Source organism: Calidris pugnax, unplaced genomic scaffold (assembly GCF_001431845.1).
Source record: "Calidris pugnax isolate Ruff unplaced genomic scaffold, ASM143184v1 scaffold41, whole genome shotgun sequence".
NCBI classification, from domain to species: domain Eukaryota; kingdom Metazoa; phylum Chordata; class Aves; order Charadriiformes; family Scolopacidae; genus Calidris; species Calidris pugnax.
In genome coordinates, this window is record NW_015094509.1 from 26552560 (window position 1) to 26578572 (window position 26013).

Sequence of the window (26013 nt, forward strand, 5' to 3'; positions counted from 1 at the left end):
TTTGGAAGCAATCTAAAAGTTAAAAGCAGGCTGGAACACAATTGCTTCAAGGGAAAAAGAAAAAAGAAAAGAATAAAATAATACCTGATGCTTTAATTTTTTGTCACATGGCACTGGTTGTGGAATTGCCCGCACACACACACGCACACGCACCCGACACGCACGCACGCACGCTGCAACCTGCTCGTGAGGAAAATAGTTTATTAGGTCAGGAGTGCCAGCGGCACACGAAGGCTCCCAGCTGTGTGTGCAACTTTGGATTTGGTACCCACTTCATGTCACCTTGAATCCTCTGATATCCACCGAGGGGGTAATGTAAGGCATACTTTGCTGGAACGGTAATAATCCATGCTTCATGCTCAAGAGCTGAGTCTCAGAGGAGGACTGGCTTTCTCTACTCCCTTTGGCCTCACTCCGTCTCACTCAAGGAACAAAACAACCCAAAACAACGGAGAAGAACTGGGGAAAACAAGGAAAGCAAAAGAAGACAATTCCCTTTAAATGGACTTTCGCCTTTTCATCAGCCTGTGGTTATCTGTAAAGCTGTGCAACCCAGGTGAGATGGAGCTGACAGGAGATGGGAAAAGGCTGTTTTTTAATGTGCTTGGCGAGATCTCCTCTATCTTGTAAGAGATGGAGTGAAAGTACTGGGGGTTCAGCTTTGAGCTGAACGAATTTTGGTGGGACACCACCCGGCTGGTGTACTCGTGGGACCTGTAACACATGCAGGAACAAACTGACTGAAGGTCTGTTACTTCGGCCTTGTACCGTGGCCGACCATGCTGGGAGTCCTCTTGGATGTGGATAATCATGCTGTTGCGGTTCCCTGCCAGGGACGCCCGTTCCTCGGCATCCCGCCTCTCGTCCTCGCTGTTCATGGTTAAGAACCTGAGAACAACCAGATTTAGAAATGCCCCAATGACTGTCAACCCCACTAGAATGTACATAAAGCTAAAAGCCACATAGAGAGGCTTCTTTTGAAGGGCCCCTTTGGTCTGCAGGGCCACATAGTCTCCAAACCCTATCGTAGTCAATGTTATAAAGCAGTAATAGTAAGCATGGAAAAAGCTCCATTCCTCATACTGGGAAAAAGCTGCTGCTCCAATGCAGAGTGTTCCCATGCAGGAGAAGAAACCCACAGTGACCATGTTTTCCATGGAGACCTCAGTGCTCCTCATCCCACAGCACTTTTTGATGCGTTTCAAGAGGTACTTGACAAAGGTGTTCATGCGCTCGCCCAAGCTCTGGAACATGACGAGTGTCAGTGGGATCCCCAGAACCGCATAGAACATGCAAAAGGCCTTCCCCGCATCCGTCCCTGGGGCGGCATGTCCATAACCTGGGAGGGGGAATGAAAAGACAGGAGAGTCAGTAAGGCAGGTTATGATCACAGCTCCCCCTTTCACACAAACCACATGAATCGCAGAGAGGCTGATGTCGCAGCGAGATCCAAAGCTACAGGAACTTTGCAGTCACACAATCTTCCTCTCTCCTGGCCAGTGTCCCATAACTAGAGCAAATAAGACACAGATCAACAAAGTCATATGCACGGGAATGGGAAAGATGAAAGGATGGGCAATCCATCCTACTTCAAATAACTATGCACTCTCCTAAACAAGATTATATCACAGTCATTTGCTAAAGAAGTTTCATGTCCATCCTATATCACATGCAATACTGGAAACTTTGGAAATTGGTGGAATTTTCCACAGTATTTTTGAGAGGAGTTGGTGTTGTCCTGTCCAAAAACCAGAGTACACTGATGGCATCCAAATTCTGTGTCTGCTGGCAGCATGGAGTTAACAACATCCACAGACCTGCCGACCAAAGAAATTCCCTTTCAAACACTTCCATATTGAACAAAACTTTCTCCTAGACGCCCTATAAAAGACACTGACTGTGGGAACACAACAGGATTTTAGGGATTTAATTCCTGCTCTATCTTTAATTAGAATTATAGAGTCATAGAGTAGTTTGGGTTGGAAAGGACCTTTAAAGGTCATCTAGTCCAACCCCCCTGCAATGGGTCAGGGACATCTTCAACTAGATCAGGTTGCTCAGAGCCCAGTCCAACCTGGCCTTGAATGTTTCCAGGGATGGGGCATCTACCACCTCTCTAGCCAGCCTGGGTCAGTGTTTCATCACCTGCATTGTAAACAATCTCTTCCTTATATCTAGTCTAAATCTACCCTCTTTCAGCTTAAAACCATTACCCCTTGTTCTATAGCAACAGGTCCTACAAAAAGTTTGTCCCCATCTTTCCTGTAGGCCCCCTTTAGGTACTGAAAGGCTGCAGTGAGGTCTCCCTGGAACCTTCTCTTCTCCAGGCTGAACAACCCCAACTCTCTCAGCCTGTCCTCACAGCAGAGGTGCTCAAGCCCTGTGATCATCTTTGTGGCCTCCTCTGGACCCGCTCCAACAGGTCTGTATCCTTCTTATGTTGGGAGCTCCAGAGCTGGATGTAGTACTCCAGGTGAGGTATCCAGAGCAGAGTAGAGGGGTAGAATCACCTCCCTTGACCTGTTGGACATGCTTGTTTTGGTGCAGCCCAGGATGATTATTGAAGAATAAACAACTCGCCAACTTGGTTTATAGTTTTACATCTTTTACAACTAGTCTGGCAAAGGCAATTTCATCAGGATGTTAAACTAATCCAGGCCAGAGGGTGTAGCATGTTTCACAGCATGGTTTACAGAAGGCAAAATCATGGCTAAGCCTTTACTGTAAATCAAACTGGGGGGAGAGGAGGGGAGGGTTGGGAAGGGACTGTTTAGAAATTATAATTCATTTTTTCACATCACACTGCTTTAAAAATTTACAGATGAGATTCTAAGTGAAAGGCCTACCTTTCACTTGAAGCCTACCAAAGGCTTCAAACTGGGATCACTGGGACTCACCTGGCTATGGTGTGTATTGACCACATGAGTAACGCTATCGAGACTCCCCTTAAACTCAATGAATAGAAACATGCACTTCCCAAGTGCAAGTTCATCTAAGTATCTAAAGCAGGTCAGTGAGTTATTCTCAGGAGACACCTATTTCTCTACAGTCATTATAGTCGAAATCTTGGGACAGAATTCAGGTAAAGATTAGTATACCTAAATTTTGGTATTTACATGTGTGCTAGGTTTCCAAGCTCCCGTTATAGTCAACAAGGATTTAATGAAAACAGGCAGTAGTGAGTTATTAACTGACCATCCCAAGTCTATCTTATGGCAAGATGAAATGACAGTATTGACTGTTCCATTGACTCTATTCATTAGGTCCCCATTAGACTGACTAGACGTCTGTTGACTGCAGAAGAATATAGACACCTACTGCACAGGTAGACAACAACAGACAAAGAGCTCAATGCAGGCATCTTAATAATGAGTAGAGCTCCACCTTCACTGACTAGCTCCAGCGTAGGTGCTTGCTTTGTAGGTACTGAGGGTTTAAATCAGCTTTCCAGAAAGGAGTGTCTAGCATCATTTGAGACCCCCAAGATATCAGGATATCCATAGAGGACTGGCAGATGACACACGGGGCATACAACAGACCCACACTCTTAGAGATCAGAAACTGGAGGACAGACAGCACCTGAGATACTTCTGAGGCAGGACCATTCCCCTTGTATTGCCTCAGCCCTGCCCATCACTTTTAGACTCGGGTCATGGACCTGCTGCTCTGAATTTGTCTAATGCTTTTTTTGAAGCTGTTGACTCTGCTTATCTCCTCAATCTTCTGTGGCAAGAGATTCCAGAATTTCACTACCTGCTGTGTAAAACTACCTCATAATTTCAAGCAGATCTCCTTGTTTTAGCTAGCGCCCCTTGGCTCTAATATTCAAGTTCTACATGTACCTTCTACCACCTTCATGACTTCAGCTAAACTCAGCTTTATCTCTGCTCTCAATTTTCTCCTGACTGAACTGGAGTCACAGCCTTTTTAGCTCGTACGGCAGAAATCACATTCCCTTAATCATTTCAATGTCCTTCTCTGGACCTTTTCTAGCTCTACCACATCATTTTTGAAGTGCAGAAACCGGAACTTTGCATAGCCCTTAGGATGCAGATGCACCACAGAGTCTGAAGTTCTGCTAGAACAAAAATATGAACACCAGGCAACCTTCAAAATTAAAAGCAACAATGGACAAGGAAAATAAAGTGAGAAAACCAGCAAGAATGCACTCCAAAAAGCAACAGGTATTTCCTTAGCTCAGTTGTTAGTTGTTGGCAAGCAGATGGGATGTAAAAAACAGTTTACAAAAGAAGCACATAACTCAAAATAGGAAGTTCTTTTCAGGTTACAGAATAAAGAGATTCACCTATTGTGAATAGGTGGGGCCAGGTAGCCTGCTCATCATAAAAAGCTGTTTCCAAATTACCTGGAAAGGGCAGTGTCTTCAATAGACTGATGCTGGGTTTGTTCCACCTGACTGTCCCTCTATAAAGGCTATAATTGCCTCTCATTACTAAGATCAGCTTTTGAACTACAGGGGTGTTAATTAAACCAGGGACATCTTCCCATTTTATAGTTTTAGTTACAGCTGATAAAGAGAAGGAAAGCTTCAGAAAATGTGATTTTCCAGATGGTTGCAGAGATGGCAGTTGGTGGAAACAGCTTTCACTTTGGGTTCTAAAGAAAATGGTTGGGGTGAAAAAAGTTTTCTTTTGATATCACTATATCCTTCTCACTAAAGACATCCACAGAGATGGTTTAGGGAGATTATAAAACATTAATATTATATGCTTACACCTTATCTCACAATTGAATTTCTTAGATTTGTCACAGAGTTTGTAATTAACTTGGGACTCACAGTTCTCCCATAAGATAGGAATATATCCATATCCCTGTTTTACAGATAGGAAAACACAGACGTCAGCAGGCTATAATTTCTCTCCAATTTACATAGGTAGACATAATATCCAGAAATTCTGATTTCTGTTCTGCCCTGTATCATACTCACTTTCCACAATATCAGATAAATGTCTTTTACTGTATTTTCACCATGAAGCTGGGGTAAAGAAAGGACTTTATTCATGAAGCTGGAATAAGTCTTTACAAATAGATTCATATATAGGGGATCAGAGTCATATATTTCTCCAGCACAACATGGCTTTAAGGAATAAACATCTTAGTCATTGCCTTCAGCACTTCGAAATGAGAGGTTTCAAAATACACCAAAGACAGACTTAACTCTCCATTACTTTAGCATTACAGAATCTATCCAGCAATACAAAGAGCAATGCATGAAAAGCAAACTCCAGCAGCATACATTCTCTGAAATTCAGTAAACCTCAAATTTAAAACAAATCACTGTCTTCTTAGCATCAGAGATTGCCTTTGGGAAAAATGAGAAGGTCAGTAATTGCCAGAGGAAGAGGGGCACAGAGGATCATTAATGCCAGGAAAGAGCCCTCCCCAGTGCACAGGGTTAGTCTCCAAGTAGTTGGGTTTTACTTGTGTCAAGTAAAAGCAGAAACAGAAGCATTTTCTTTGGTAGCATATTTCAGCTACCAAAATTCAGCCAAAGTCCCTATACATGAATGCCACAGCCCGTTATTAGAGTATAAAGAGATGGCTCCATGTGAACCATAAGAAAGAAAAGGCTTCAACACAAAAAGAGAGGTTAAATGTGACATTGTTATTTCTCACCCTTCTGTGATGAAGAAGAAACATCAAACAGAAGACCTTAAAATTAGGTATAGCAAATGCATCCCCTAAGAAACCAAGGGGCTGGGGTAACAGTGAGAAAGATATACATGAAGCTATACATCAGACCACACTTAGGTAAATAAAACCTATACTACTCTACTACATTAACCAGTTTGGTGAGGTCCCACAATACAGCAGTGTGACCCCAGCAGGCAGATTTGTCTGATATTTCATTAGATGTAATTTGAACGATTAAGGACAGTCTAAATAACTTTCACCTTGATTGGAAGCAATGTCATTAGTGTTCTCTCTCTCTCTTTTATAATCCCTCCCAGCTGCTTAGGCTTTCAAGACAGACCTCATCTGGGTTGGCACTGAGAAGAATAGTTTGGCATGAAGAAATGTCATGTCTCAGAGTGTTATTCCAATTCTGTACTGCAGAGCACCAATGCACTGCAAAAGCTGTCTCCTCCCAATTACAGAAGGGCTGGGCTACAGACATCAAGAATAACTGCAGGAAGGTGGAGGCAAAGGGTCAGACTGTAAGGGCTGACACCAAATGAGTACTCTTTTGAGCTCTTCCCTGCCTTTGATTTTTACAGGCCTTGTCCATTCTCCGGTAGAAAAATCTCAAAGACCACGTCCATCTATATATTATTCTAGAAAAAAAGGGAATACTATGAAAGCCTGGGGAAAACCCACTCAGCCTCCTTCAAAGCTTATTTTTCAATGGAGCTTTTCAGATGAGACACGCTCCTCATTACAATCTATTTGAGAGGACAACCCAAATAGCTTTTTCTCACTTCTAAAGGGACATTGTGCTGGGGTACCAGGTCACAACCATAGCGTGCAGTGGAACACAGTGCACGGCTACCCCAAATCCAACAGGGATCACGAGCAGATGGTTGGGGAAGAATATAGGACTGGTATAACTATATGTGACATTTCCCCCAAGTACTCATGTACCCAGATTCACCATTTGGAGCTCTGTGATTTCCTAAGCCAGACATGATTTCACTGGATTTAGTGAAACACAAGGGATTTCTCTTCTATGAGCTTGGGCATTGTTCCTTGAGTGTTTATGAACTTCTAGCACCTGCAACATCCCATGGCAAGAAGGTCCACATAAGAACCAAGTGTTCTTTAAAAAAATCACCATCACTTCTTTACTTCTCTCCTATTACTGTCATCTGATGTCCCCACCTTCTCTATCAAAGAGACCAGGAGCAACTATTCCCTACTGTCCTTCTTTGTGCCACTAGTGATTTTATAGTCATTTTATCAACAAAAATGCTGTGCCTGCATTCAGACTCAAAACACGTATCTCTGGCACTGTATAGCCTCATGTGGACAGACCATCTTGATTAGATCTACATCAGTGATCTTTGCACCACGCTCAGCAGCAGGATATAGACAGGCCTCTAATGTCTGTCTTGACCTCTAACACAAATTCTCTTGAATAACACTTTGCTTCTGGGGCAAAAAGGTTCTCAATAAACAATTTCATGCTGTTGCAATGATGCAGACTGCCCAGAATAAGTAAATCCATAACAAAAATAAAACATTATGGGAAAAAATCCTGAATATTTCCGGTGTGTTGCAGCTACATAGCAACCACCTGCAATATTGCAAGGCACTATCTACACCAGCAAACTAAACTGGGACGAGCGATGGATTCCACCACCAACCCATGGTTGTCCACACTGTTAAATCATTAGCACAGTTCCCATCAAGGCTTTACCCTGGACCAACCAGCACTGTCCCAGGCAAAGTCCATGCCAGGTTCACCTATGGTGGTCAACACTGGCCACGAACCACTGCAGCTAAAAACCACTCTGGGGCAGTACATGTGTTTAGCTGTTACTGGCATTCTCTGTGCCATCTCTGCTGGTCTTCATGTCTTAAAAAAAACACAGGTCCTGCTCTAGTTAGCAGCATAGATGGAGCCTGCGTGGTGTAAAGCAGAGGGTGTCTACGCTGGGCTCTGTCAGACATAGGGAGAGGTTTGTCTCTAGATGTGCATTGGTACCGGGCCAAATACACGGTCAGTGTTAAAAAATTAAAATTAAATGTGGCAGTGGTAAGTTATTTATAGTTCACGTTCAGGCCAGTGTGTAGCTGCGGAAGTTAAGACTCATTCACATTCAATGTACAACAGGTTTTAGATGTCTTGAATCTCAAAGCAACGGTCTGCGTTATTCATGAGGGATGCTTTATTTCTCTCAGGATCAGGTTTCTCCCCTCATTCATCCACGCATCATTCATCCCCATGATGGACATTTGGGCCTGGTTGACTCTGACAACAGCCTCTGGAAAGAAATGAACTACTCCATCCCCGTGACTCAAACCTTTCTTACTCATGCTGGCAGCAGCTCTGTCCGCGAGATAATGAAAAGAGGATAACGGCACCTGTTACTCAGACGGGCAAGCATAACTCAGATTAAAACATCTTCCTGATGTCACACACTTAACTTCAGAGGTTCATCTACGTCAGAGAAGCTGCCGCAAAGAACAGGCTGGCTTTCTGCTGCATTTGCTGCTCGTGCTTTCAGCAGGGAGAAGAAACATCTTTGCAGTGCAGACGAAAGAGGTTTCACTAAGGATCAGGGAGATACTTCATCTAACTACCTGGTAGTATCTCATTTACCAGGACAAAGGCATTCTCTTGTAAGGCAATGAGGGCACATCATGGATGCTGCTGCACCTGGATGAAAGTTGCCATGTAACTACGCCAGCCTCCTGGCACACGAGCACCACTGACTGCTCCCTTTTCTCTCTGCCATGTGTCTGGGCTCTCCCTGAACCTTGCTGCCTTTCTCCTCAGGTTCTCAGGCACCTTCAGGATCCACTTTTTCTTTCATTCCCTTGTCACTGCAGCACATCACCTGTACAATCTCTCTTATTTTGCACAGCTTTCCCTTCCATCCTTAAAGACACCCTCCCCTTTCATGCTCAAAAAACAGTCTCAACGCATGGCACATTGATCCCTACTGGCATATACAGCAATATGGGCTGATATCATCCCATGTTGTGAAGACATGGACATTCTGTGAGAGAAGGAAGGATGTGACAATGCCCAGGTGCAACCTCAAATCCAAAATTCCTCGACAAGGTCAGTGCAGCCTCTCACCCCTGGTCCATTATGACTGCTTCCGTGTCCTGACTGCAGAGGTAAGGCCATGCCACCTTGGAAATTACACTCATCACTTTGCATTGTATCAAGACCTGCAGAAGATTGTTCTGGGCAGCAGGGACGCAACAAGCTCCCCTCACTTTATTCTCTTTACCATGAGCACAGGCATCTTTTCTTGTTCATCCTGGAACCAAACTTTGAAGATGTTCAGAGAAAATAGGTTCAAAAGCAGCTCTGACCATATGGGCAGGCACACATACACACAGGGGATGTGCAGCAAGGAGACAAAGAAGAGAAGAAATGGCTTCTCTCTGTGATCTGCCAACTGCCAGGTGAAGGCACAGTGAAAGACTTCCTTTGGATTCGTAGAGGATCAAGTCAAATAATGTGTCCCAGTCCCAGTAAGGCTCTCAGTAAGGTCACCTCCATGGGACACGTTGGAAAACTGTGTTTCAGAGGTTCTCAGACTGCTTAGATTGGGCTTTCCTCCTCTTCCCTGCCTCAACTCCACCACCAGCATGTACAAAGGATGACCTCTCCTCTGTCCTGTTGGACCCCTACCTGAGGTGGCAAGGGGACAAATCTATTAAGTTCATTTGGGCAGAGCAGTTGGAAGTGCTGCTCGTTCAGTTGCATTCCTGTCTGAGATGTGTGCCCAGGTAGTTCCCACTCTTCCCACAGCTGGAGAGATCTTGAACTTATACCCCAATGGGACACAGCTCCCCTGTTTTGAGAGATATTGCTTCTGCCTAACAGGGAAGCTAACTGGTCACCGTATTTGGCCCTTTCAGATATCTACTGGGGTACTGCATGAAGGGACAGGTTTACAAGTTCAAACCAAGCCCTAAGGAACTTTTCTTTTTCTAATTAGTTCTGGTTTTATTCTCATTTCTCGATAAGGATGAGCCACCTATATCTATATCTCTGCCCATCTGTTTTCCCTCCCCAGTAGCTTTGAAGCTGCTCACCAATTTCCACCACTTAGAAGAAGCTGTAATGTGAACTTGATAGTAATCTGTTCTGCTGGGCTGGCCATCTGGCCAACCTGTGAATACACATAAAAGGGCCAAAAAAATCCACACACACATAGTGCAGATTCAGCTGCAATGGAACTCACTCTTTCTCTGACCAATTACAGGAAAGAAACAGAAGCTGGAGGTCCTGCAAGGTGGAGTGAGATGTCGGGGCATGGCAGAGAACTGCAGGCATAGGATTTCTCCACCATCTTATAAGACAGCTTGTGATAGAATACCTATCTGCCTGCAAGGATGAGGATGCAAATCGGGGTTCAAGAGAACTGAGGGATGTTTTGGAGATCACAGAAAACCAGGCTTGACTACTGATGCTGCTCAAGAAACTACTTGTTTCTAGCCAAAGACAAAACTTGAAAAATATTGTTTTTAAAAAAAATATATATTTGAAAGTTTTGCATTTGTTTGTGTTTGTTATTCTTTTTTTTTTCTTTTCCACATGAACCTTTTCCATTTTTTATATGTAAAATTTACACAAAAAAGGATTTTACTAAAAAGTAAATGAAGGAAAGTGGAAATTTTCAAACAGCCCCGTGAAACCACTGACAATCTTCCTGCTCATCTATATGACACACGAGACCTGACTATCTCAAATGTCCTCTTGTTGAACTTGGACAGTCTTTACTTTTACTGCTGAGATAAGAGATGTCTGCACTCACTGGCAATTCTTTTGAATAAGATGACAGAACATCCGAGGTAATTGCCACCTGGCGTACCACCCCCCAGGAAATCAAGGACGCCAACACTTGCCAGTTAATTTTGTCCAGAAATGACAACATTATCTCTGCTCATCTCTGTGACTTCCTCTGCTTCAGAAAAGAGCTGGGCAGAGGTAAGAGGTTCCTCTCCAGCTCTGTCACGAGACTAGCATTGAAAACAGCAGTGATTTGAGCCGTGTTTCTGGTATACCATTTCCCAACTCCTCCCGAAACCAACAGCAGCTCTGTTCTGGATTTCCAGCTGGGCAGTAGTTGACAGTTCCCTGGCCTGCAGCTGAGCCTGGCCACCTTTCTGAAGAATCAACAGCAGTACAAATTGGCAGCCAGGCACACCACCAGGAGACCGTGTGTGAATCACAGGGACCCAGCAAGACAGATCAGCCAACAAGCTGGGTTCTTGTAACAGCAAGAAAAACAAACCTCCAAAGTCCAAGGACAAGCAGGTTGACTGTGACTTTTTGGGTCCATACATCTTGGGAGCTTTGTGGCAAGCACCAAATGATCAGCTTTTCTGGAGCCTGCACACCACCAGCTCAGGTTAAAATCTTTGCATCTGGACCTCTGTGTGTTTTATATCTCTTTGGCACTGAGATACCTGACTGCACAAAGCCCCGTCGCACTTCTGAGTCAACATTTTCCCATGCTCTCTGTTTCTGACTGACTGTGTACACCTTTCCTCCTCTCCATTTTGTCCTCTGAAACAGAGGATTGACCCCAGGCTCACATCACATCTAGTCCCAAGACAAATCATGCCCAGAACAAGTTCTCAATCTAAAAAGAATCGTAACAACCACTAGGAAAAGACTTATCAAGCCATGTTATCCACTCCCGGAGGCCGGCATATGATTGTTCCCTACAATATGTTCTCCAGGGCTTTGTCCAGTCTTGTTTAAATGATTGAAATAACAGGGTTTCTTCTCTATCCCTTGGGAAATTATTCCCCTGTCTAGCAGATGCAGCTATTAGGAAGGTTTTTCTGATACATAGCCTGTATTTTTCTATGCTGCCTTTTATCACAGTATTCTTTTATAGCCCTCAATCCAACACACCCAATTTCTCTCCATCATTACTCATTCCTTTACACTTCTTGGAGATAGTCACAGCTTCATCCCTTAGTCAACATTAGATATAAACACAGCTCTTTAGGGCAGAATCTTGCAGCAAGGAAGACAATAGGTGTTTTACGACACATACCTAGATTCAGAATTTAAATGTCTCTTAAGAAGCAGATCCTTATGCTATCACTTTTATTACACTTGTTTGAGATCCCTCTTGCTCTTCAGAAACTTTAAGGGTCTTTGCTATTGTGCACACTCCTTGTATATGCAGGACTACAATAGCAGGGTTATCAGTTCCCTGGACTTCAAAATATCCTCTTTGGGTATGTAGGTCTGACTGGTCATCACTATAATATTATGTCCTCATTGTATAGCAAACTTTTCCTGATGCTATCATTTCTTTACATGCCAAAGGCTCCTTCCACTGCATGCATGCAATTGAAATAGGCATTATTTTTCCTCAATCCCCTCTATAAATGGCCTCCTTGGGCAATTTTAATAGTTTCCAGCAAAAGATTTTGCTTGCTCCTAGTTTATTGGCAATGATCTGAGACCTCTCCATGAGAGGGGAAGATGAGGGACTCACCACCTGCAGGGTTGGCAGAATGATCCAAACAGCACTCCGGGGTATCAGGGAAAAATACTTCAGAAAGAAGCATAGGGACTCACGTCTTAACAAGAGGCCAAAAATGAATGGGTTTCTTCTTCCTTTTCTATGCTGTGATGACAGGAAAAGGGGCATGAGAAATTTCTGATTTCTCGTTGTTCAGAGGATTAGCTCTTTTCAAAGTAAAAAACAACCAAGTCTGAGCCTTCGCGGGGTTAACAGGATTCTTCTCTCAGATCTGCTTGAATGTCTGAGACCACTCTCAGTCTGACGCTGCCGGGGCTTGAGAAGCTTGATCTCAACAGAACCCTGCTACACAAACATTGCAGAAGGCTGGGAAGCAGCAGAGTGGCTAGAAACATCAGGGACAAATCATTCCTGACGTAGTAATCGTGTCCTCCGAACCTGTGATGTCAGTACCCACTGCAGCCCACAGGGCTCGGTTTGCAAATGGGTGTGACATCAAATGCTGTCGGAGCATCCAGCAAGAGACGTAGGTGACATTTAGGGAAGCGTTTCAGCTGTGTTTTCTCAGAAGCAATTGCATCTTGCCCCTGCGACTCTCCTCTCTACGCAACTAAGAGACTTAGAAGAGCACAGACAACTTGCCACGAGTTTGCTCACCTGTCTGTTTTTATTTCATGCTGTATCTACTGCAGATTTCTTCCATGCAGAAGAAAAAAAAAAGGATATTTTTCAAACTTTTAGACAATACTGATAGATACATGGTATTTTGAGCAGATTCTCCTTTCTGCTGTTTGAGAAACCAGGGCTTCCCCCATCCAACAGGGCAGCTAAAGGAAGGGTTAGCAATTCCTATTGTGTTTAACTTCAATCCCTGATAGAAAAACACACCAGCAAATCAAATAGGAGACACAACTTCTACTAATACAGATAAAGTGGTACAAAGTTATACAGATACAAAAGCGTTTCTTCCAGCACAGTCTCTGTCTCAGCAGGTGAACAGTTGAGTGTGGAGGAAACACCAGTTCTTCTTCCCTCTCCTTTACTTCTCATTCCCTGCCCCTTCATGATAAGGAAGTTTTAAGATGGAATCAACTTTTCCTGCTTTCAGATCTTTCCAATTATAGACTTCTTTACATCAGTTACAGAATTTACTGTACCCTTCTCTGAAAAAAGCACTCCCAAACACATCTTTTGAGTCTGGCTGGCTGCAGTTTTGGCCAAGGCTATTTTCCCTGCAGACACTCTAATTTTCCAGCAGCTTTATTAGCTGAAATCTGGCTTCAGTGATCTAACGGCCAAAGCAAGGGGAGTCCATCATAATTTCCTCCATTACATCACCTATAGACCGAGTAGTGATTCAATTGCATTTATAGATAGATTTCATCAGAGGTACATGTATTTCATTAAAAGAAACAAAAAGGGAAAAAAATGAAAAACATTTTGTTCAAATGCTTTGGCTTGAGCTTATCTTCCCAATGAACAATTTTTTATTTCTGTTGCTCTTATTCCCAAAACAGACTTACACTTGAAAATACAAGTAAAAAGAAATTTCTCAATTTTCCTTTACAAGTTTTACATGTGTTCTGTCAATTGTCTTCGAAAAACTGAAATAATTCAACCAAAACTTCTCTGAAGGAAGAAGTTCAATTCCGATTGAGAAAGCACTTTTGGAAATTGAAACCAAGAAATTTAATGGAAATATATTGCCCAACTACACTGCCCTGTTCTGTTTTCCATTGAGCCAGCGCTAATTTTGAGGTACATTTATCCTTGCACTTTGAAGACAGAAGAGCTGAGCTAAAACGTGAAGGTCAAAGTTTTGCAACATTATTCAGGGCTAAGGAAAGATTTGCTGGAACTGCTGTATGAGGGTAATTACACCACTAGAGCTAGACTGGTCTAACTCATTGCATTGACAGTTTCATATGAAGTCACCTCATCCTTTTTCTCTGACAGCAACTTTTATCTCAAAGAAGCAAGCACACACCAGAAGCGTAGACACTGCCAGTACCTTTCCCCACCAAGACAAAACCAGTGGCATTTCTCATGGGATGCTGTTCCAGCCAGCAGAAACTGTTCATGGAAGTCAGGTGTTTTAGTAACTTGAGCCTAACAGATACTAAACTCAGAACTTGCTTTCACATGCAGTGAAAATTCCCTTTTCAAAAAATGGAGCTCCACCCCTGTTAGGGCTTCCATCTCCACTAATCAAGCTGTAAGGGTGTCCTTAAGCTCACTGCTCTCACAGTTACAAGTCTTCCCATTTTCAATCCAAACCTCTTCATGGTCTGTTTGTTCTGATAAAAGTGAAGTCCTTAGCTCAAACAGCAGTCCTGCCTGATTATCTTCCCTGCTCCCATAGATTAATAAAGATCAGCCATATCTCACCAGCCTGGCTTTTTTTTTTTCCCTAGGACGAATAATCCAGCTACTGCTAGTCTGTTGCATTAGACAGTTTCATTTTCATAGCATTTTGCACCTTTCCAGCTTGAATTCCATTTTCTTGTACATCAACAACCCAAATTTAGATACAGAAACACAGAAATTCAATGCTCCATTTGTAGAGCCTTTGAATAGTATTTCATACAATTTTAGACAGATCTTGTAGACAGCACTGACACAAAACTTGAAATGAAGTACTGCATCTCAAATCTACCTGTCTTTGCTTCACAGTACTTTGCTTCACATAAGATCCACGGGATCTTATTTTGTCTCACACTGATGAAAATAGAGTAATCTTTTTTAGTGACTGAACTCACAGCACTATAACTCAAGTACACATGAGTTCATGGTTTACCTACAGACAAGCGTTTGAGCTAAGCTCCATGTTAGCATGAAACAGAGGGATGCTAAAAAGAAACTTTCCATATACTACATCTCTCCAACAAATGACCCATGAAAAGCAGGATGGGGTTCGTGTGCGCTACTGAGTCTTGAAGCTGACAGGAACAGCCCAATTAAAAAGTGGCTTGGTTTGATCTCCTAAACACATTTCCAGTTCCAAACAAATCCTTTTGCTGAGACCAATCTGAGATCTTTCACCTCCCCTTTTGTTTCTTCACTGTTTACAGACATCTACCTTTTCCACGTCAGCCCTGATAAGCACACCGAGCAGCAAGATTGCAGAAGGCAGTAGAGTGAGACACCATTTAATGCACCTGACTAGGCATAATCAGAGCAATCCATCACTTCAGTTTTCTATTCCCAGCCAGCAGGAATAGTCAAACTGAGTGGGAAGCCACTTACCAAAACTTCTTCAAACCTCTTCTCATCACCATTTCTCTTCTGCTGGGTGGAAAACTCTCTCTCCCATAACATCCTCATTGGGAAACTGAGGCAGTATGGGCTGGATGAGGGGACAGTGAGGTGGATTGAGAACTGGCTGTGTGACAGGACCCAAAGGGTAATTATTAATGGAGCAGGTTCAAGTTGGAAGCCTGTAACCAGTGGAGTCCCCCAGGGGTCAATACTTGGACCCGTGCTGTTTAATATATTCATCAGTGACCTGGACGAGGGGACAGAGTGTATCCTCAGCAAGTTTGCTGATGATACCAAACTGGGAGGAGTGGCTGACACCCCGGAGGGCTGTGCTGCCATCCAGCGAGACTTGGACAGGCTGGAGAGCTGGGCAAAGAAGAACCTCATGAGGTTCAACAGGGAAAAGTGTAGGGTCCTGCACCTGGGGAAGAAGAATGTCAGGCACCAATACAGGTTAGGGGTGGACCCGCTAGAGGCAACTACTGAAGAGAAAGATCTAGGGGTCCTGGTGGACAGTAAAATGGCAATGAGTAAACAGTGTGCTCTTGCGGCCAGGAAGGCCAATGGTATCTTGGGTTGTATAGGGAAGAGTGTAGCCAGCAGGTCAAGGGAAGTCATTCTGCCCCTCTACTCTGCACTGGTGAGGCCACAACTGGAGTACTGTGTCCAGTTCTGGGCTCCCCAGTTCAAGAGGGACAGGGAACTACTAGAAAGAGTCCAGCGTAGGGCTACAAAGATGATTCAGGGATTGGAGCATCTCCCTTATGAGGAGAGACTGAGAGAGCTGGGACTCTTTAGTCTGGAGAAGAGAAGGCTGAGGGGAGACCTTATCAACGCCTACAAGTATCTCAAGGGAGGGTTGAAGGAGGAGGGAGCCAGACTCTTTTCAGTGGTTCCCAGTGAGAGGACGAGGGGCAACGGGCACAAGTTGGAACATAAGAGGTTCCACTCAAATATGAGGAGAAACTTCTTCACGGTGAGGGTGACGGAACCCTGGAACAGGCTGCCCAGGGAGGTTGTGGAGTCCCCTTCTTTGGAGATTTTCAAAACCCGCCTGGATGTAGTCCTGAGTAACATGCTCTAGCTCTAGGCAATCCTGCTTCAGCAGGGGAGTTGGACTAGATGATCTCTATGGTCCCTTCCAACTCTAGAAATTCAGTGAAATTCAGTGAAATTCAGTGAAAACAGTGTCCTACTATATTATTTTAATACCATAATCAAGTATTTTTTGTTTTATTTCATAACTGAACTCAAGGCAGCTCAAGAAATCAAACTGACAAAATACTTCATGTGACATTTCTGAGAAGTCTTAACCACCATTCGCATGGGTTTTTGTACCTGAGAACCTCCATTCTGTGGTCCAAGACCCAGAGTGGCAGGACTATACAAATGACACAGAGTAACATTAGATGGTCCCTGACTATTTACAATTCTCCCCTGACACTGGGAACTGCCATCTGCCCTTTCCAGACATGGATACCAGAGAGCCTACACACGAAGAATACAGGAAGACCAAGGCAATGTTGTGAGGAAATTTATTATTCGGTTCAACAAGGGAGAAAACTCACTAGGAGGATTATTTGAAACTGTTTTGGCCAAAACCCTGAGTAACATCCTCCAGAACTATTCCTGTAGTGATTTAAGTCTCTTCATTCTCTTTATATAAGCTTCACTTTCCAGCTCTGAAGCTTATATAAATAAGAAGCAGCACCACTGAGGGTCCACTAGAGTTTCTGTCTGTACAACATAATGACCCTTCATTGCACCACCCCTCCCATGCATTCCACGTACTTCCAGTGGGGTATCATCTCATACTCCTTAGTTTGGAACTGGAGTTGCAGACAAATGCTAAACATTTGGAATGTCAGTAAGGACCTCACACAGTTTTGTGGAAGCCAAGTTTCCTCCACCGCACGTTTCAAGGAATCAATATATATAATCATGTGGTGGGTTGACCTTGGCTGGCTGCCAGGTGCCCACCAAGCCACTCTATTACTTGCCCCTCTCAGATGGACAGGGGGAGAAAATAGGATGAAAAGACTTGTGGCTTGAGATAAGGACAGGGAGATCACTCACCAGTTACCACATCATGGGCAAAACGAACTCCACGTGGGGAAGAGTAACTTGTCAATTAGTAACAGAGTAGGATAGTGAGAAACTAAATCAAAATTAAAACCCCTTCCCCCAACCCCTCCCTTCTTCCCAGGCTCAATTTCACTCCTCTACTCCCAACTCTTCTCCCCTCCCCATTCAGCACAGATGGATGGGGAATGGGGGTTGTGGTCAGTCCGTAACACATCATCTGTGCCACTCCTTCCTCCTTATGCTCTTCCCCTACTCCAACATGGGGTCACTCCCAAGGGATACAGTCCTTCATGAACTGCTCCAACATGGGTTCTTCCCACAGGCTGCAGTTCTTCAAGAACTGCTCCAGCGTGGGTCCTTATCATGGGGTACACTCCTTCAGGATCAGGCTGCCCCAGCATGGGTCCCCTGTGGGGCCACAGGTCATGCCAGAAAACCTGCTCCTTGTGGGCTTCTCTTCATGGGCTGTAGCTCCTGCCAGGAGCCTGCTCCTGTGTGGGCTTTCCAAGGGCTGTAGTTTCCTTCAGGACACATGCACCTGCTCTGGCGTGGGATCCTCCATGGGCTGCAGTATGGATATCTGCTTCAGCATGGTCCTCCATGGGTGGCAAGGGGACAACCTGCCTCAACAAAGTCTTCACCATGGGCTGCAGTGGAACCTCTTCTCTGGCGCCTGGAGGTGTCTGCAGGGCTGTTTCACATTTTCTCGTTCCTCTCTCACAGCTGTTAAGTGGCATTTTTTACCCTTTCTTAAATATATCACAGGCATGCCACCAGCATTGCTGGTGGGCTCAGCTTTGGCCAGTGTTGGGTCTGTCTTGGAGCCAGCTGGAGCTAGCTCTGTCCAATACGGGGGCAGCTTCTGGTGTCTTCTCACAGAAGCCCCCCCTGCAGCCCCTGGCTACCAAAACCTTGCTACCTAAACCCAGTACAGATCAATAGCTATTTTTTATTTGCTTGCTTGGTTGCTTGTAAGCCTTGGAACTAACACCTCCGCTTCCAAACTTGCTACTTCATTTGCTGCTGGGTCTCATTTGCTTTGCAAAACCACAAGCAGTTTGATGGAACTTCAAGTACTCACACTGAGGCTGAAGTGGCTTCTGAGTCCTGAAGACCTCCTGAATTCCTGGCTGTGTAGGAGTAGCAGAATTATAAACCTGCCAATATTTTATTTATCTTTGCAGAGGACTAGCTCTCAGCTTGAAAGAACCTGTCCCAGGGGGAAGACTCCAGTAAGCATCAGCAGGTCTACAGGGTAACAAAGTTGCTTTTCTTACTAAGCAGTTAGGTGGTACATGGCCTAAAGACAGAGAATTGAAAATATACTTCAAAACAAAAGAAAAAAATAATCTTATTTGGCTGCACTGTGTCTCAAAGAGACTTCTGTACTCACTGCCCTATTTCTCCCATCAGTTTCTTTCTACTTCATTTCCATACATACCATTTCCCTTCTTGTTGGCCATATATATTCCTCTTCTTCCCCTGATCCACCTACATCTTACTCCCATGCCATTCTCGTGCCTTCACTCTACTTGTTTTCATTTGCTGTGGTCTCCTTCCTTTGTTCTCCTATTTCCCTCGTCTGTCTTGCCCACTTTCATTCCCATCTACCGCTTCTTCATTCTCCTCTGACTTTAATATGGCAAACACCTGCCTCCTTAGGCAATGCACAATAGTTAAAAGAACTTCATAGCCTACAATCATCCTGTACAACAGTTGCTCTATGGCCATAATTGCCAACTACAAACCCTCAGCCTTATCTTTGCAGTCAAGATTAATTCTGGCATGGCGCATTATAAAATTAGCCATCCTTGGCAAAGCTACTGCCCTTTAGTTTTCACAAGAACACAATTAAATGGCATTTGCACAGTGAAGCTAGAGGAAAGCTAAGAGGGGACAGACATCATGAAGTTTTTTGGATTAGGAAGTAAACCAACTATTCTTTGGTTAGATCAAGCATTCCAACACATTATATAATGTTTCGGAGATAATATAATCAAAATGAAACTGCTCCTGAGCACTTTCCCTCCTTCCCTCCCACCCCAGCAAGCCACAGTGAAGTGCATGGAAGAATGGCAAATGAAGAAAGTTGCTACCAGATCTCCAGATTTTGGGTTTGCTCAGAAGGTAACTTGTGCAGCCCCAGCCTAAAGGTTTAATTCAGCGGGGACTCCTGAGCATGCACATAGCTTGAGGTCTTTCCTAATTAAACACATACGCATACATCATAATCAGGGCTGCTCCCTCACCCCAGGGCTGGATCTTCAGCTCATAAAAGTCAGGAGAATGCCCCAAAGGAGCTACTTTGATTTATGTTGGCTAAAACTCCTGTCCCAGAGCCTCTGTGCGTACCAGACAATGTTAGCATACTAGTGAGTATCTGGGCTTAAAGAAGCCTTGCTCACACACAGATTTACACCACACAGGTAGGCACTACATCACTTCTTCTCCATATCAGCTTTTGATTAGTGATGGGCAATGCTGAGGAGCTGGTGTCCACAAGCTCCATCGTGCTGGGGCTATCTCCTCCCCTGCCCCGGCTTTTGGATACAGTCCGAATGAAATAAAATCAAGCATATCTGCTGAGCATGCCCTACTTTATCATCACAGAGGTCCTTCAAATCACTGAAGTTGGCATGATTTTGGAAGAAAGCTATAAAACTCAGAACAGTTTCAATCCACCTTTTTTTTTTTTTTTCCAGAACCTGCAATGTGGTTTGCTCATGTAAATTGGAAAACTTAAACATTTGTCCAGCCCCTTTTAAACATCTATGTCTTGTCAAAAGGTAAGCTTCCATACCACTGTTAGGAAAATAAGGATCCCAGTGTTGTTCTTCTTTAGAGGAAGGAAGGTAAGAAACACTGGGTAAGATCTTTAGTCCCTTGGAGTCTGTTGAGGCCAAATGTCCCAGGCACTCAAATCATTACACAGTGATAACACGTCCTCTGGGAACTGAGTTCAACTTTTGATGACCCACACAAGTTTTACGTGTGAATCGTGTTCAGCAAAGCTTTGTTTCTCCACCCTCCCGCAGCCAAAGGAGCAGACCGGCTTAATTTACTGCTGTTTAAAAACAGACGCTGGCCCTCAATTTATCTCCATCAAGAGAAAAAATACCCGAGCTCCTCAAATGAAAAGCCCTGCAGGATTTTGCCTGCACGAATGCGAGATGGAGATTTGACAATAAAAAAGACATTTCATTTGTCTTATTAGTGGCTGACTACTGTGGAAGGTGTTCAATCAATTAGACTGATCTTGGACTCCTGAATTATTGATAGAGAGAGCTGGATTACACTCTCAAATGCTTTTAGCTTAATTGCCCAACCCATCATTGCTTCATTTTCCTCTTCTTATGTATATGATTTTTTTTGTTGTTGTTTTGTTTTTTAACTATAGCAGTTTGCCAGCGGCTGACCCCGTCACTCTGCTGCTGTTGCTAGCGCTGCCGATGCCGATCCAAGGAGGGAGCCCTGAAGCCCTGGCCGGGCAAGGATCATCAGGTGCAGCAGGCACACAACATCCAGGTGATGACCAACACCAAGTGAGACTGGGGAGGAGAACAGCAGCTTCCCACTATGAGAGAGACACGCGTGGGGGACCAGGGGTGCCCCTCTTCACCCCCAGCCCACCCTGTACATTTTATAACTCTCAGTTCCTTTCCATGCCTTTCTCTTCATGCATCTGCTCCTCTTCATTTTGTGGCCCCTTCTCCTTCCCTCCCCTTGCGTGGAGAAATGCAGTACAGCACAGATCTGGAGCTCGTCTTGGCCAGTGTACCATCTCCAGCACCATTTGGGTGCCCCAATGGCCCTTCTTACCCCTCCTGACCACCACGGTTCCCCCCAAATCTTCTCAGCTTTCCCCCCTCATTACCCCTCTCCATCTTCAGTATCTTCCAGCCTCTTCTCACATTCCCCTCCCCCTCATTCCTCAGCTCTTACACCCTCTCCCCCATTTCCCAAACTGGACCTATCCTCTCCCTTCTCCACTTGTAGCCTGGAGCGGGCAGTTCAGTCTAAAAATCATCAGGACATGGAAAAACAATGAAAATAGTTAAACGTGGCCATCAGAGGTAACAAGTGTCCTTGCGTGCAGGGCTTTGAGTAATCCATTGTCTACACAAGCCCCGAACTGGACTGACCTTCATTGTTTAACTCTCACTGACATACCGGGACATTAGCTGAGACAGATGCACTGTGTTTGAGCATGCTCCATATTTTATAGACTAAGCACATCTTAAATGCTTTTAGAAGCATTTAAGTTTCCCTGCGACTCTTTTGCAGGCAAACTTAAAGCAGTGAGAGAAGCGCAAATGGATTTATAAGGACATGGGAAGTATTTCACAGCGAGAACAGAAAAAGAGAACGGGGGAAAAAAAAGAGCAAAATAAGACAAGATGAGAAAGAGTATAGAAAAAGAGAAGAAATGAGCAGAACGAAGAGGTGAAAAAGATAAAGGAAGATATGAAGAAAGAGAAAAGAGAGAGAAAGAGAAAAAAGTGAGAAGGAAATAAAAGATGAAGAAAACTTGTCCATGAAAAATGGCAGATACACAATGTGAATGCCTGGAAGAACAAGAACTCCTTCTGCCAGATGTGAAAAAGAGAATTTCTGTGATAACAGGAACGTGATATCATCGGTACAGTACTGGGAGATATGATCTGAGAGAGAAATAAAAGCCATAATGGCAAAACTGCAGTGCAGGTGAATAATATGGTAGCTCATAAGGATTTAAAAAACGAGATCACGCGTATAACAGGATCCATCTGAATACAATTCATTTTCTGGGGAGCTGTTACAGATCTCTGCCATTGGATCCAGACATGACAAGAGATCTCTGTGAAATTAATCGAAAGATAAATAATACTGGCAAATGTGTCATTTTGCAATTTTCTAGATGGCAAGTAAAGAATTACTGTTACAAGCGATATTTGAGCTCAGTCCTTCCTGGATGAAATAGGCAATAGATTTCACCTCCCTCCCTCGAAATAGCATCAGAGCCAACAAAGAGCAATTCTATTTTATTTTATACTTGGTTAGACTAACAGTGAGGACACTATGGAAAAGTGTTTCATCAAATGTTCACTACTGCTCTTTAAATTAAAAAGAAGGGTAAGCAGGTATCCAAGTCCTTAATTTCCAAAGTGCAATGGTGAAAAATTAAAGGGATTAGCAACTGAATCACTCGGTACGAAGAACGCAGAGATGACAAAAAAGCAGCTTAAGATTTCTCCATGACAAATGCACAAAGAATACCAGGATTAGATTGCAATAAGGCTCATTGCAATAGATCTCGCAACTTATTGCAAGATTATAGCAACACTTATTGCATGGGAAGAATTGTCAGGGACAGTTAAAAGGGCTGGGAAAAGAACAAATCAACAAATTCATGTCTGCTAAGTTTCTATATGCAGGGGTAAAATGAAAACTGCCTAATGAACATCAAAACAAATAGAAGAGTGTTCTTTAGATGTGTAAGGAAAGAAGACAGCTAGGGAACAAAGGGAGGATGAGCTGTACATTACAAGAATAAGTTGCTTTGGTGTTCAGCAGAAAGGAGATTACTTAATGCTCAGGCAAAGTCCAAGTGGAGGCCAGTAACTGGATAGAGAACTTGTAAGAAGTCCTGACCAACTCCCCACATCTCAAAAGTAGAAACCAAGTATTGCTATATCAGAATGAAATAAATAAATAGATAAATAAAAATATGCAGGTGTGTTTCTTGTTGCACTCCAGTGAGAATAATTAATATGCCCCACGGGGAATCCCTTGTCTAAATGAGGAATGCTGAAGGTTTCAATGAGAAATGTCAACATGTTGTGTGGGATGGGAGAGGATCGGTCTAAGAGTTAATGGCTGTGTTCTCTCACTGTGGTTAAAGACATGTCTGCAGCAGCTTATGAAGGAGACAAACCCTTAGTACAGTGATGGGTAAGTGAAGAAATGTCCAAGGAAGGAGCAGGTGAGGCAGGGGCAGAGATCCACAGATCTCAGCAGGTTGCAGATACAAGATGGTGGCTGGGCAACTGGCAGAGGCACCAAAGCCTTGCTGGAGAGAGATCCCATCCCTGCAAGCACACACGGAGCTCCTCATGATGGGGTTGATCTTAATTAGTATTTTCATTCCTGGCACAGAAGTGGGATGCCAGTGATGAGATAAGCCAGCTAACAAGTCACAAACACACAGAATCATAGAATAGTTTAGTTTGGAAGGGACCTTTAAAGGCCATCTAGTCCAACCACCCTGCAATGAGTCAGGGACATCTTTAACTAGATCAGGTTGCTCAGAGCCCCATCCAACCTTACCCTAAATGTTTCCAGGGATGGAGCATCTACCACCTCTCTGGGCAACGTGTGCCAGTGTTTCTCCACCGTCATCGTAAAACATTTCTTCCTTATATCTAGTCTGATTTTCCGCTCTTTTAGTTTAAAACCATTATCCCTTATGCTATTACAACAGGCCATGCTAAAAAGTCTTTCCCCATTATGTCTGTAATAAAGGACAAATCTGTAGCTGATACCACCAACTGGGAAGGTTTGCACAATCACAGAGCATCCCTGATAAAATAGGAGGGGAGTGTCTTTGGCAGCACAGGCTGCCAGCCCCTTTCCAGGGGGCTGGGAAAGAGCTGAAATGCAAGGAAAATGGTATCCTGGAAAGGTTTCCATCTCCCCAGACACAGAGCAGAGACCTGACCCCACTCACCCACACCATCTCCGCCCCTTCCCACCTCTCACGCGACCTGAGGACTGGGCAAGGGTAGCAGCATGTCCCTTGCAAGGTCCATCCCCATCTTTCCAACACGGAGGAGATTCGGAGCTGCCTTTCAACAGGTCAGTGCCAACAGAGACAAATTGTACGGAAACAAGGAAACACTTTGCTTACACCGAAGCACTTGGGGGAATGATTTCATTCACAATAAATCTCCTTTCTCAGCGGTGGCGATTGCAAGGGGATGGGCTGTTCTTGTATTTAATTCCCCTGATTGATGTTAGTCCCAGTTTACTGTGGTATAGGCGCAGAACTGAGTCCAAATTTCCTTTGCTACTGCTTCACTGTATTCTCCTCTGTAAACTTTTCTCTGCTCAAGTTTGCCATGGTGCTAGGACACCCCCTGAGAGGTTGTTTTGTACTACACAGTCCTTGGCCACTGCCTTGGGCCAAGCAACATGCAGTGTCTTGGCCATCGAGACACTTCCCTACTCTCCAGAAAAAAGTGCTACAGAGCTCTGGTGAGCTGGAGCTGCTGAAAACATCTGGATGGTCCCAGTATGAGGATTAAGTAACAGGCTTACCCGCTGGCAACACCACCAGATCTGTGCTGGCCTTGGTCTTTCATGGCCTTCGAGTTTCATGGCCTTCTTCCAGCCCAAGGGCTGGTGAGATGCTGGTGCATGCCCAGGTCTCTGATCCCAGCCTGTTCCTAAGCCCATACCTTGCTCATGGCTGAAGAGCAAAGACATGCTGATTGCCAGATCATGCTTCAAGTCCCAGAGGGGCCAGAACAGTCTCTGCATTCTGGATTTCAGGTGCTCAGACAATAATTCAGTGGGGGCACAGGTATCTGTGGGATTAAGGCCATTTGAAATTATTCCGGCATAGCATATTAAGATAGTGACAAAGGAGAATCTGAATGAATAAATGCAAGTTCGGGTAAAAAAAAAAAAAACAAAACCCAACATACAAGTTTGGTTTTTTTTAAATGCAGCTTTAAAGAAAATGGATCACTTTCCACAGAGGATCTTTCAGAAGTGAATATAACTCCCTTCTTACTGATTTGGGGTTCAATCATTTTGTACCCCGGGTAAATCCACACACAATCATACATCTTTTTAGCCCTCTAACACGCAACCTGATGAGTCAGGGACATCTTTAACTAGATCAGGTTGCTCAGAGCCCCATCCAACCTTACCCTAAATGTTTCCAGGGATGGAGCATCTACCACCTCTCTGGGCAACGTGTGCCAGTGTTTCTCCACCGTCATCGTAAAACATTTCTTCCTTATATCTAGTCTGATTTTCCGCTCTTTTAGTTTAAAACCATTATCCCTTATGCTATTACAACAGGCCATGCTAAAAAGTCTTTCCCCATTATGTCTGTAATAAAGGACAAATCTGTAGCTGATACCACCAACTGGGAAGGTTTGCACAATCACAGAGCATCCCTGATAAAATAGGAGGGGAGTGTCTTTGGCAGCACAGGCTGCCAGCCCCTTTCCAGGGGGCTGGGAAAGAGCTGAAATGCAAGGAAAATGGTATCCTGGAAAGGTTTCCATCTCCCCAGACACAGAGCAGAGACCTGACCCCACTCACCCACACCATCTCCGCCCCTTCCCACCTCTCACGCGACCTGAGGACTGGGCAAGGGTAGCAGCATGTCCCTTGCAAGGTCCATCCCCATCTTTCCAACACGGAGGAGATTCGGAGCTGCCTTTCAACAGGTCAGTGCCAACAGAGACAAATTGTACGGAAACAAGGAAACACTTTGCTTACACCGAAGCACTTGGGGGAATGATTT

At 44.2% G+C, this 26013-nt stretch overlaps 1 protein-coding gene across 1 annotated transcript in view; it reads right to left on the reverse strand.

Moving 5' to 3' along the window:
* Positions 1–326: 326 nt before the first annotated feature.
* KCNK9 (potassium channel, two pore domain subfamily K, member 9) overlaps positions 327–26013 on the reverse strand; it is an 88219-nt gene continuing 62532 nt past the window's right edge. Inside the window, exon 2 of the mRNA XM_014965286.1 lies at positions 327–1339. Coding sequence (XP_014820772.1) covers positions 498–1339 — 842 coding nt within the window. The 3' untranslated portion in view covers positions 327–497. The remainder of the gene's footprint in view (positions 1340–26013) is intronic.